At 51.1% G+C, this 13007-nt stretch overlaps 2 protein-coding genes across 4 annotated transcripts; one reads left to right on the plus strand and one right to left on the minus strand.

Annotated features, from left to right (window-relative positions):
- The first annotated feature begins 4714 nt into the window (after nucleotides 1-4714).
- Nucleotides 4715-10147, plus strand: il7r (interleukin 7 receptor). Of its 3 annotated transcripts, XM_086187722.1 has the most exons (9): nucleotides 4715-4827; nucleotides 5756-5882; nucleotides 5957-6111; nucleotides 7279-7430; nucleotides 7503-7656; nucleotides 7822-7942; nucleotides 8019-8091; nucleotides 8582-8938; nucleotides 9129-10147. In XM_086187722.1, exons 1-8 carry the CDS (start codon nucleotides 4737-4739, stop codon nucleotides 8888-8890), a joined length of 1182 nt encoding a protein of 393 aa, XP_086043848.1. In that variant the 5' UTR covers nucleotides 4715-4736; the 3' UTR covers nucleotides 8891-8938; nucleotides 9129-10147. The 3 variants fall into 3 exon arrangements, with proteins under 3 accessions (XP_086043848.1, XP_086043846.1, XP_086043849.1); XM_086187720.1 differs by having other exon boundaries at nucleotides 8582-10147; XM_086187723.1 differs by having other exon boundaries at nucleotides 7825-7942; nucleotides 8582-10147.
- capslb (calcyphosine-like b) lies at nucleotides 10067-12929 on the minus strand. Its single transcript, XM_086187724.1, has 5 exons — nucleotides 12847-12929; nucleotides 12343-12481; nucleotides 12030-12207; nucleotides 11747-11956; nucleotides 10067-10429 (listed from the first exon to the last, which is right to left on the minus strand). Exons 2-5 carry the CDS (start codon nucleotides 12477-12479, stop codon nucleotides 10328-10330), a joined length of 627 nt encoding a protein of 208 aa, XP_086043850.1. The 5' UTR covers nucleotides 12480-12481; nucleotides 12847-12929; the 3' UTR covers nucleotides 10067-10327.
- Nucleotides 12930-13007: the final 78 nt, after the last annotated feature.

The following is a 13007-nucleotide window of genomic DNA, read 5'->3' on the forward strand; positions in this document are numbered from 1 at the left end:
ACCAGCACCTAGCACCAGCACGGGCTAGCACCAGCACCAGCACCTAGCACCTAGCGCTAGCACCAGTACCAGCACGGGCTAGCACCAGCACCTAGCACCAGCACCTAGCACCAGTCTGCGCATAGTCATGTTAGTGACTAGCGCTAGCACCAGTACCAGCACGGGCTAGCACCAGCACCTAGCACCAGCACGGGCTAGCACCAGCACCAGCACCTAGCACCTAGCGCTAGCACCAGTACCAGCACCTAGCACCAGCACCTAGCACCAGTCTGCGCATAGTCATGTTAGTGACTAGCGCTAGCACCAGTACCAGCACGGGCTAGCACCAGCACCTAGCACCAGCATGGGCTAGCACCAGCACCTAGCACCTAGCGCTAGCACCAGTACCAGCACGGGCTAGCACCAGCACCTAGCGCTAGCACCAGTACCAGCACGGGCTAGCACCAGCACCTAGCGCTAGCACCAGTACCAGCACGGGCTAGCACCAGCACCAGCACCTAGCACCAGCACCTAGCACCAGTACCAGCACGGGCTAGCACCAGCACCTAGCGCTAGCACCAGTACCAGCACGGGCTAGCACCAGCACCTAGCACCTAGCGCTAGCACCAGTACCAGCACGGGCTAGCACCAGCACCTAGCGCAAGCACCGGCACGGGCTAGCACCACTGCTATTTGGATATGGTATTTGGTCACCATGAAAATAAGATGAATCATGTTTGCAACTTTTCTTCAAGTTTGTTCAAGTTCAGGAGACCAAACCTTTATCAACCAGTTCAGAGGTAAAAGAACTGAACTGAGGCCTGAAGTTCTCCATGATGGGCCGTTGCCACAATAGATGCAGAACCCTTTCAGAACGTTGATGTCCCTCCTGAATCCCCTTTTCACAGGTTCATGAGCAGGATAGAATTCATGGAGTCATTGAAAGGAACTTTCCTCAGTTCAGTTGGTGCTTTAATACTGATTAGGGAGAAGCCACTCCTCCGTCACCATCATTCACACAATTGTTCCAGAGTGGTTCACATATGGAACTGTAGGTACACTCCTGTGACCAGAGCTCTTACTGGGCTGGTGGTGTCACCTGGCCTACTGGCAAGACTCATTTTGCCTCTTGAATATCTGCTGGAGGTAAGAAGGACCAGAGCTGGAGGTGGAGTCTTGGTCCAGACCTGCATATCAAACGGGAGCGCAGCGACAGAGGAAGTTCTCGTTCTACGAACAGGAGTGGAGACGTCCGTCTTCATTAAACAAGCGAGCAATGTGCACAGTATTAAGAACCCTGTGTTCTGTGGCCCTGCCGTACGTGTACATGTACACATATGTACTTGTGTGTATATCTGTGTGTGTGTGATACACCAGGATCATTCTGAAGTGAGAAGTTGTTTGCAGATTGAAGGGTTTTTATTTAAGTGAGTCATTGGCCGCCATCGCCATGCCTTTGTGAGAACAGACCCTCACAGAGGCGGCTCTCTTCTTCCACATGAACTTGTAAAGCCTTTTGTTGACGGCGTGAAGTCAGTTGTCCAGACACAAAGAGAAACGCTGCAGGTCAGACGGGGATCACTCCCCGGTGCCACAGATGGAGGATCTGGAGCGCTTGATGGCCGTGAGGTCTCACCTGACCGCATGAACCAACCCTGGTCTCAACTGTCATCCGGAGTTTGCAGATGAATTTGGGATCCGCCCACCGGGTTAGTTGATTTATGATCCACGCGTGTTCCCTTGATCACACTGTCTGTTTTCCCTCTTCGGCCAGTCCTCGGTGAAGTGATGACTTGTGACGCCGCCATCTCGCCAAAGCCCTGTGCTGCATCAGCGAGGAAGACCAATGTCTGTAATGTTTGTGGTGAAACTTGTTCATGTGTCCATCACTTACGTTGCTCCAGACATTTTCACCTGGTCATGGAGGACACCACCTGCAGGTGTGGCCTCGACCACCTGTAAGGTCACTGGGTTTTTTAAAAGAAGAAGAAGAAGAAGAAGCAGCAGCACTCAGGGAGCAACTCCAGGTCTCCTGCCAGCACCTCGGTCAGGATCAACAGTCCTCAACCTGCCTCCCACGAATCCCCAGACTCAGTAGGTTGAAATTTCCCACGTCTGGTCTGGCGAGTTGAGAACAGCTCAGGTTGTGGTCCTGAGGTCACACACACTAATGTTCTGCCCTCACATGCTAATGTCACAGAGTTCTGGTTCTAGATCAGAAGAGCGGTGGGAGCTCATGTGCAGGAAGATTCCCACGGCAGTGAGAGCAAAGCAGCTGCATCACACATGGTTTACCTGCTGCTCAGGGGGCGGCACCCTCGCCAGTACCTGCACCTCCTGGAGGAACTCGCCATCTTCTGGTCTGGTAACACCGGTCTTTACAGGTTCTCTGACGTGTTTCCAGCTGCAGTGAAACCACGGCTCCAGCTCGTCCTGTCAAAAAGGGTGAACACCTGAGGAAGAGGATGTGGTGGCGAGCCATTTATGAGCAGCACAACCTGCAGCACCCTTCTACAGAAACTCCTGTGGCTGCTGAGGAAGCTCTCAACGCCATGGCATCACCGACCACGGCACACGGAACAAGACAAGCAGAAAAAGCCAGTGCAGCAGGAAGCTGAGTTTGGTGCGTTGGGTTTTCTGCTGCGACTGCAGAGCAATTTGACGCTGTGGTCTCACACCGACGCGTCAACATCTCAGCCGTTTAAATCCTGAGTCTCCAGTTGTAAATGGCATCGTTAATGATGTCATCATGTTGGATTCAACCAAGAAGTAGCCTCGGTCGCAACACGTTTATGTCCTGGCGTTCCAACAAGTTTTCTATGTGTTGATGAAAAGGTTCCTCTGAACGAAGAGAAAACGCCGGTGTGATTATTTTCATGTTTTTGTTTGTCATGTGACTTAAATGGGTTGGTATCCCTGCATGGCCCCATGCTGCTGCTACGACCACGACTACTAGTCATCCTAATAATACGATCCTGGGTTTATGGAGCTGCTGTTGTACTGTAAAACTGACAAGAACGACAAATTAATAAAAACAAAATTGAGTCTTTTCCAACATGGCCGACATCCAGACAACCAGAAGGTTTTGGTCGGCGGGAACAGGCGACTCGTCAGATTCCCATCAGCACCAGAGAGGGAGGCGACCGCAGCTGAGGAGGCGGTGCCGAGCAGAACCCTCAGGCGTGTGGTTTTGTGTGTGTGTGTGTGTTCTTGCTGCACAGTGACAGCAGGAAGTAGAACGCTCCTCGAAACATGTCAACCACAGCCCTCCACCTTGTTCTCCAGGCTGTTGCTCGGTTGCGATGTTCATCACCTTTCATCAAACCTGGACTCCTCATCCTCGCTCTGGCGTTGGAAGCGTTCACAAGCAGGAAAACAGCAGAATGTGTCAACAACATGGAGACCCAAAGACCATACAGATGGTGCCCATAAAATACTGCTGCCTGGAGATCCTGAGGCTCCTCGCTGAAGCTGGACCAGGGTCCTTGAGACTCTTCCAGGGTCCTTGAGACTCTTCCAGGGTCTCTCAAACAGAAAGGGGCATCTAACACTACGAACAATTAACTGTAACTGTAACAATTAATGGTAACTGTGGTAACCATGGGCACCGTGTTGAGGCCTGTCAAGTTCTGAGGGATGAGGAAGAGCACTAATAGACACATTGACCTGCTTCATGTCATAGAAGTAAACAAACGCCAACCAGGTTGCCTAAGTGAAGACAGGAAGTGGTTTAACTGGTTTGATTCTCTGCTTCCTGTTTGTTATTCAACAGACAGGAAGTTCAGCTTCAATAAGGTGGAACTGGTTTTTGTTGGTTTAGGTGGTTGCAGTCGAATCAAAACAAAGTGAGTCATGCGTTTGTTGGGACGTGACCCGGTTAGAGGCACCTGGACACCACCTTGACTCTCCGTGAGCTGCAGATGTCCATCATCATCACTTACCTGTCACTCAAACTATCAGGGGTACCAACATGGCAGCCCATCCTGGCACCATTATCCAACCCCCACCCAACAAAAACACATCAAGTCACGTAAGAGAGATTAAACATGAATCCTCCAACATGGCTGCCACAGGTGATCCATGTCTCAGGATTACCGCCATGACGGCGCTGGTTACAGATGCCACCGCCCTGTTACACGTCCGTATCGCTGCAACATGACGAGGCTCCATGACACCTGTCGACATGCCTGAGGTAGAAGCTTGACATGATCACATGACATCACTCGACAGTTGCCAAGTAACCAGAAGACTGATGAGGTGATTGACGGTGCCAACTGGGCGGATCTGCATCTCAGAGATGAAGATTATAGATGTGTTGACCTGATAATACTGTCAGAAACGTTACCACGGCAACTAGATGATGCTGAAGCTGAAAATAGTTTTGTGTCAGTCACTTCCTACAGTAACAACTGATAAATATGATTGACAGGAGGAGGAGCAAACTATCAGTGTGACATCATTAATGCTGTCAGTGACATGGCTCTCGCTTCATGATGTCATTTAATGAGTGTGGTCAGATCCTCTCAGCAGCACCGCCATCTTCTCATGACCTTTCCATTTGGGTCAAGGACGAGTGGACAGGAAGGAGGGGGAGAGAGGAGGGACATTTCAAATGTTCCCAGCAGCCATCAAAGATCTTTCCTGGACTCATGCAAAAGGCCACGCCCCCTTCCTCCCTCAGCCACTCTCTCTTCCTGTCTGCTGGTGGTGTCTGTGTGCGCAAGTGACAGATGACATAACCTCTCAAGTGAGACGAGATGGCGTTTGGCTGCTGGATGGCTGAGCTACTGCTGCTGGCGGCGGCAGCGACATCCCAGGCGCAGAGTGGAGATGGAGATGCTGACCCAGGTGAGAAGAACCTTTTTAGTAAAGTCCCGTGGGTTCTCAAGGTGAGTCCTGGGGACCCCTGGGGGCTCGTCAGGCTTGTCCACAGGTCCTCAGCTCACCTGATGTCAAAACTAGGACGTCAGCTGATCACAAAGATTTAGTTCACTTGGACATGGAATCAGATCGTTGTCCCGTTCCGGTCGGAAAATGAACAACAAAGTCAGCAACATCAGAAGTTCCTGTTTGTTGTTGACGTGACGTTGTGGTTCTTTTATGACAGAAAGTTGGTCGTCCCGTCGTCTGCTTCAGCAGCAGATGGCAGTTTTCTGCGTGAGTGTTGGTGTCATGTTCTGCTTGTCTCGTTCTTTAAAATAAGAAATGAAAAACAATCAACGATGTCACTGGCGTGTAAGTGGAAGTTCTCAGAGCTGAGTGTCAGTGAGGCATTACGGCGTCACTAGTAGTGGTTAGTTCATGCCGAGATAACCAGTAGTAAAGTCTTCGCTAACGTGTCAGTAAGACTTCATTGATGCTGTTCATGTTGGGGCAGCAGTGCCCTTGAACAAAGGCTTCATGTCCCAGTGACTGACAGCCTGACCAACCCTGTTGCTCCTCCCCACTTTTACTACTTATTGTAAAAAAACTCCTCATGAGGGCATCGACCGCCATCAGCTGGACCCTTGGTGACGGGTGTTTGATATGTTTATTGTGTCACTGGGATCAACTGAGGTTCTAACTTTATTTGTCTTGGTTACCATGGCGCCAGGGAGACAGAGGTTTAAACAGATCAATCTTCTGGTTTGTAAACAAACTAGCGAATCTCTCACAGGAACACCAGTGTTTGAACATGAATCACATCAGAGGCTCGGTGGTTATGGCGTGTTGTGATATGCGTGTGTTGTGGCGTGGGCGGAGGTGTTAAACGTTCTCCCTCCACGTTTCCTGTCAGAAGCCAGAATCAGCTGCACGTCTCACATCACAACGGCAGAAAGCACTTTACGCTGCCAGCTGGTCGGCGGCAGGAACGAGGATGATGAGGACGGTGACGGCGACAGCGTGCAGATGATGACCGTGTGGTAAAAGCTCTGAACATCCAGCGGCTCCCGTGTGGGAGGAGCTTCAGTCACTCACCAAGTGTTTGTGTCCACAGTTTCTCTGACCCGCTACTGAACCAGGCCAGATGTCTGCAGGAGTCTGGGGACACAGTGACCTCTGACCTTCTGAACCCACTGGGTCGATTCAATGTGACGGTTGGCCTGGTGAGAGGTGGCAACATCACAACCACGATCGACCTGACGAAAATAAGTACGTCTGTATTGTGGCCGCGCTTGAAGAGACGGAGATGAGCTTGATGCTCTGGCCAGAAGCTGCTGGAACCTGTTTAACACGCCGGCGTTGGCGTTCAGGTTTCAGAGCAGCAAGAGCCGCCATGCATTATGAGAACCGTGACCAGAAAAATCTAAAATCAATCAGAAAACTGAGTGGCGAGTTAAACAGGAAGAAGCTCTGGATGAAGCCAGAAAACTTGAATGGGGGCAGTGGAAGTAGAACTGAGGCAGAAAACACTTCCACCATCAAACACGTCACTCTTTTTCAGTGCTAGGATCTCATAAATGCAGTTTTTATGGATCTCTGGTCCCATTGGCCCTTCACCAAGATGGCTGCCAAGTAAGAGTTTCCTGTTGATTCACATCCTGTTTGATGATGAGCAGGTCACCTGTTGGCAGTGGCTGATTGGGTTTGAGGTCAGGTGGTCGCTGGGATCAAGAAGATGCGGGTTCAACTAACGAACGAGATTTTTAGATCAGCAGTTCCTTTTCTTTTAGCAGCTTGTTAGCTTCTTGTCTGTTCACCATTCAGCCATCAGCGTCAAGCTAGCATGAACCCCAACAGTACAGCTTCAGGTTGCATCTCAACACAACTTTTTAATGCCCCCCCCCCCCCCCCAAAAAAAAACAAAAAACAACTCAAATGTCGATGTTTTCTCAATGTTTTACCCTGAAATTCTTAAGCTGTTTGTTTTTTGAGCGCTTCAGTTTGACTTTGGCGTCGTAGCGTTGAGCTGCAGGTTTGTCTTCTGACTCAGTTGATCGGCCAGAGACGTCGTACACACGTCTTACATACACAATACACACGCGGCATACACGTTATACACACCTCATGCACACCATACACAGATACATACGGGTCTTACACGTGTCATACACACATCATACATACAGGCCATAAACACACGTCATACACACGCCATCTCATTCTAATATTTCTTTTTAAGTCTAACAAGACTTTTTAAACTCTACCATTCCTTCTGTAAAACTTTCCTGTGCTAACGCTATCGACAGTTCGCTAACCCAACCCTCCAGGTGGGGGCGCTCACATCAGCCTCACAAAGCCCAACCAGAGTTCGAGCTCCACGAGTCGAAGGCAGCGTCATCGTTTGCACTGAATCCGTTTGGTGTCACCTTCCTGCAGTCCAACCGAGAAGTCCTCAGGTGTGGAACGTCTCCTTCGACCAGGAATCCAACCAGGCTGTGATTCGTATTCGGACTCCGTACCACAACGAGTACCTGAGAGTTGAAAACCAGCTGTTCCAGCTGCTCCTGTGGTCCTCCAGCAGAGAGATGGTAACGCTTGTGCCTCGTTGCGGTTCAGCCTGAGGGTCGTGTGCTGAATGCAGCCTTGTTACTCTGTCGCAGACCTGGAACTCGTCGTCAGAGACTGTGGACCTCGACATGAACCGCCTCCAGAGGAACACCAGGTACTGCGCCAGGGTGCGAGCGATCCTGTCAAAGTCTCTGAGGGGCAGCTGGAGCCGATGGAGCGACACCTACACGTTCGTTACTCCAGCTGGTGAGAACACAGGTTCTATATACTGAATGTGTATGCGCACAAATCCACACATGTACTTGTACACAAGATGTTCTCATCCTTCATGTTCCTCCAGAACATGAAGGACTTGTGGTGTTCTATGTTAGACTCAAGGGAATGATGTCCTTCTGTGCTCGTTTCCTCGAGGAGAGAACGTCCGGGGATGGAATCCGAGAGACGAGAGCCGGGAGATTATGCTCCTACTGACGGTCTGTCTCCTCTCAGCGGCGATGCTGACGTCCATCGTGGTTTTCATGTGGACAAACAAGTACGCGGCCTCTGCTCCCGACTCAGGAACTCCGTCCAGCTCTTCTGCCTGCCTTGACGACTGTTTTCCTTCACAGAACATTCACGTCCATGTGGCCGAGCATCCCGCACCCCAAACCCATGCTGGCGCAGATCTGCACGCCCAATGAAGTGAGCCTCCCCGGGGAAACGCCATCTGACAACCCTGATGCTCCGATACACCACGTGACATGACGCGAGCGTATATGAGGCCACATGCTAGAGCACAAGTAGGACAGCCAGCGGCACTCAGCAGCTTTTGTGCTGATGAGGTGGAAATGTTCCGCTTGGGTAGAACATGGTGATAAAGTCCTGCTACTGAGTTTGTCCTCGGCGTTGGCCCCTGGGCCTGATGGCCCCTGGGCCTGATGGCCCCTGGGCCTGATGGCCCCTGGGCCTGATGGCCCCTGGGCCTGATGGCAGCTGACACCTGTTAGGTGTCAGAGACCCACAGGTTCTACAGCTTGGGTTCACGTAGAAATGTTCGTCCTGTGTGCAGCACCCTATGCTAACTAGCAACTAGCGAGGGCCCAGATTTGTCTCAAAATGTAAATCTTAGCCACGAGACTGCAGAAGCATTTGGGTTTTCAGCTTCATGAACAGAGCTGTCGTTTGATTTCAGGGTCTCCTCTTGAACTTCAAACCTGAGGAGTTCAGCACTCTGAAAATCGAGCCGGTGGAGAAAACAGACGAGCAGCCGAATGACCTCGGCTCTGTCCTCAGCTCCGCCTGCTGTGGCAGCAGCGCCAGTGTCACCACGGAGGAGCTGCAGCGGTCCGCCCCGCTGGGCGGGACCTGCTCCTGCACAGATGAGAACCTTCAGTGCTCCGGCCCCCCTGTGGACGGCTGGACCGCTGAGGCCGTCCCGCTCCAAGCCAGTCCCAAGGAGGAGGCATACGTCACTATGTCCAGCTTCTACCAGATCAAATAGAAACGGGCCAGCGAGACCAGGACCTGCCTCAGAACCCCACAAACAGTGGCACGTAGTTTGGTCCGCTCGTAGTCTGGTTAATAATGTTCATGTTTGTCTAGCGCCACCATCAGTTTGATGCTTGTTCTGCACAGGTTGAGCTGTGATAACTGGGACTAGATCGTAGTTCTACCTCGTTTCTCTGCATCTGGACTGACTTCTACTACATCTGCCTGTTCTTCTTGTCTCGGACATCCAGATGTTACTTGCTTGAACACCTTCAAGAAGCACCAGAACCACAAACCAACTGGACCACAGAGACTGCCTCTCCAACGAGGTGTCAGTCCAAGCCCAAGTCCACCTTGCTCAAAGGAACTGGATCAGCTGGGCTCAGTGAGATCCCAGGACACACCAACACAACTTCTAATACCCCTCGATGTCCAGAACCAGAACCATTTGGGTCCCTGCAACATCTCTGATCATTTGAAACCTGCATGAACTCTCTGCAAAGTTCCCACAAAGAACCATCAAAAATAACATCAGAACCTCTTTAGGGACCTTGAGAGGCACTCTCAACAGATGAACGGCTGAAGTACCTTGGGATGTTGGTCGACCACCAGCCCTCAAGGTTCCACGACACCAAGAACCACATCTTATTCCCGTCTGTCAGAGAGAGAACATACAACCCCAGTGAGATTCTGTACAAAGAACCTCCGCCACCTGAGAAAACCCAAGTGTAGAGAGAGCAGAAGCTCGGATCACGATGCTGCTGAATGGACATTTGTCTGTCGCCATGACAACAACCTCCAAACCTGTCAACCAGCTGCCTCCCCTCGGTGTTGATGGGTCCACACGTTCCTCTACTGGAGCTGCTGCCCCCTACTGGCTGAAACATGGCTGACGGATCAGCTGCCCTCGCCGTTGGAGAAGATGCAACTTTGCTTTGTCACGCCGACTCTGAAATGTAATCCCGCAAAAATCCCCCCGTTTAGTCCGCGAGAAAAGTTTTGATGAATGTTTTTCATCAAGATGGAGGCTCTGACTTCTTCTCTGTGGATCTGGCGAGATGTGGATGGCGTCCTTGACCCGTGTAAGTCATAGATGTTGAACTCAAAGCTGCTGGAGAAAATATCGCCATCACCTCCTGTTTCCTGTCAGCCAGGAACGCGTCGACCAACACCCGCTCGCAACGTCATCCAATAATAATCCTGGTTTTACATCGCACCAATAATCTTTATTAATCAACGCTGCATAACATCAATAAAGTAGAAACCCGTCTGCCGCCGCGTCTCCCTGCTTTACTTTACACTCACCAGACAGAGGCGCTACTCCCCACAGTACTGGACCTGACTGAGTACTGCAGTACTCTAGACCTCGTTGTTACTAAAACTGTGTCCTGATGATGATGATGATGATGATGATGATGACCATGATGGCGGTGACGTTGCCGGCTTTGACTTAGAGTTTCCAGGCATTTCTCATCATCAAAATGAAGTAGACGTCGCTGTCAATGGAGGCGCTGACACCACAGTAGTAGTTGACAAACTCCTCCTGGGTCACCTGTCAATCACAACAAAGTGTTGGTGTGTCATCGTGCCATGGCGGCGGTCGGCATGGTTAGACAGCGAAGAGCGGGTTTGATTAGGGAGTTGCAAATGAAGATGATGAAATGTTTGCCAGTTTCCATCCAAATGAGGCAGAAGAGATTAGCATTGCTAACCGTGACATAATGTTAGTGTGGCTAACCCTTAGGCTAACACGGCTAAAACTCATCCTAGCGTGCGGGAAAGTCCTGCTGGCGGGCTTCAAACGTTGTGCTCTAAGTACTAATCTACTACGAGTAATCCTGACTAAGCAAACCAAATCATCACGCCAGTGTAGCCTGGCGAAACGTCATGCTAATGTAGCTAAAGGTCATACAGGCCTGAAGAGAAAATTAGCTCCACACGTGGATGGTAACTGAGGCCACCGAAGGTGGAAGGATTTGGGTTTTTACTGTAAACATGGAAAAGAGCAAAAGTGTCAATCAACCTGTGACAGACAGAAGTAGGGCCAGATCTGAGGTACGGTTCTGGCACTGAGATCTGAACCCTGTACGGTTCTCCTGTCCAGCTCCTATTGAACTGATCTTGGAGTTGTTTATGTCACCCCACAACACACTGATGCACGAAACCACCACCAGCTGACTTGGTTTACCAGAAGTTGCTAAGTCAGAGTTTCCAGGCGTTTCTCATCACAACAAAGTAGACGTCTGTGTCGACGGAGGCGCTGACGCCAGCGCCATCACTCAGAAACTCCTCCTGGGTGACCAGAGGAGAACGTCAGCATCAACACACTTCATCACTCCACGCAGCACAGACCTGACTCGCTCATGACCTGCAGGCCAGAAAAGTGGTGGTTTGAATCAGCGGCTCTGTGAGCTGACATGCTAACTACCACTAACTACCACTAACTACCACTAACCAGTCAATGCCATCAGCTGAAGGCAAAACTTTGTAGGAATTCAGGAAATATTTTAGTCTCTGAATACGTGTGGTAGTTTTTTTGTCTGTTCTTCTGTAATTGGAGCATTCGTGTCAGAATACCAAAAAGAAGTAACGAAATTAATGATTGTTCTCTAAAAATGTGCAAACAAGACAAAGCGTTAAGTGAAACACATCTAAAAGTACAGAACAGATTCTAAAGGAATGACAGAACAACGGCGGTTCTGGATCGAGAGGTTAAATGGAACGAGTATCTGTGTCAGTTTAGCTGAGGACCCAACAGAAGACCTTCAAGGCCCCCCTGGGGTCCCCCAACCCCACTATGCGAACCCCTGTCTGAAAGCACCACGTTTACGTCCCGAGGCATCAACTCTGTCACTCTCTAAGGTACGACCTTCCCGTCTTTGTCGTACGGCGAGTCGAAGCTGTCCAGGAATGTCCTGAAGACCTGGTCCTCCGTCCACTCGCCGTTCTGGTACTTGGGGTGGTACTTGGCGTTGTAAACCCCTCGCAGGTCTTCGATGGTGATGACCCCGTCACCGGTCCGGTCCAGTTTCCGAAATGCCTGCATGACCACCTCCTTCCTGGCCTTGGACATGGCCGGCTGCAGGTGACACACCACACAATCAGCAGCATGACGTGGCGGAAGCCCGCACCGGGCCCGCCGGACCCCCTACCCTCAGTGTGATGAGGAACTCCTCAAAGTCGATGGTCCCGCTGCCGTTACGGTCGAAGCGCTGAAAGAGGTCGGTGGCTTCCTGTTTCTCCATCAGGACGCCGTAGTCATTCAAACCCTTCAGGAACTCCTTCAAGTCCAGCGAGCGGTTGTTGTCGTCGTCCATGATCCTGAAGGTTCTGCAGGAGGAGCAGACCACAGTTGATCCAGCAGAGGGCGTGACATCCGGACCGCCACCGAGACCTTGTTCTGCTTCTGTCAATCACGATCAACCAGGACCATCGTTACCCCACCACCACCACCATCTTCCTCACCTGCTCAGACCTTTGATCCCAGCAGAGCCGCGGGTCAAACACTGAAGCTGGAGTCGCTCCAATGGATCGGAACACTCCGCCAGCTGCCGTTTGGCGTTCATGGCCATCTCTCGGTCATGTCTCGACGTCCCCGCCATCGCTGATGTCACAAAGACAAAATGTTTGAGTGAATGTGACCTTATTGACCTTTGACCTCAAATATTCTTCAGTGTCTGACAACTTCTTTGATGTGAATCAAACTGAGAAGTGAACCGGCTGCTTCCTGTCCAATGTTTCAGCTTCAGTGAGAACCTGTTGAGGTCCCCGGACCTCACTTTGAGACGCCATGCCCTCGCGCATGTTAATGACTCGCAGTGCTCCGCGAATTGCGTCTTCCATCCGTTACACACGGACCACGACCTACCATCCGGGGTACTCGTCAGTTCAGAGGGCGAACCCGGAAGTGGCTCGCGGAGGAAGAAGAGAGCAGCAGGTCGATCGAACCGTCGGTCAATCGAAACTCACCTCGGACGCAGTTGGAGGTTTTTCTCTTCAGCTCGTCGCCGAGGCTGCTGCCCTTCCCCAAACCACCGCCGTTGCCATGGAGACCGAGTCTCCTCGGTGATTGGCTGCCGGCTCGGCTAATAATAGGCTGTGATGATTGTGACGTCATCAGATCCGCATTC

Source organism: Aulostomus chinensis, chromosome 19 (assembly GCF_037954235.1).
Source record: "Aulostomus chinensis isolate RoL2024-O1b breed Wild chromosome 19, RoL_Achi_v1.0, whole genome shotgun sequence".
Classification (NCBI taxonomy): domain Eukaryota; kingdom Metazoa; phylum Chordata; class Actinopteri; order Syngnathiformes; family Aulostomidae; genus Aulostomus; species Aulostomus chinensis.

Coding starts and splice junctions, on each gene's coding strand:
- capslb (XM_086187724.1), bottom strand. CDS start 12,479: ATGGCGGGGACGTCGAGACATGACCGAGAGATGGCCATGAACGCCAAA. Junction 11,957..12,029: donor AGTTCCTCATCACACTGAGG/GTAGGGGGTCCG, acceptor TGTCACCTGCAG/CCGGCCATGTCCAAGGCCAG. Junction 10,430..11,746: donor CGTACGACAAAGACGGGAAG/GTCGTACCTTAG, acceptor TGTGATTGACAG/GTGACCCAGGAGGAGTTTGT.
- il7r (XM_086187720.1), top strand. CDS start 4,737: ATGGCGTTTGGCTGCTGGATGGCTGAGCTACTGCTGCTGGCGGCGGCA. Junction 7,657..7,821: donor CACGTTCGTTACTCCAGCTG/GTGAGAACACAG, acceptor CGTTTCCTCGAG/GAGAGAACGTCCGGGGATGG. Junction 7,943..8,018: donor GTTTTCATGTGGACAAACAA/GTACGCGGCCTC, acceptor TTTCCTTCACAG/AACATTCACGTCCATGTGGC.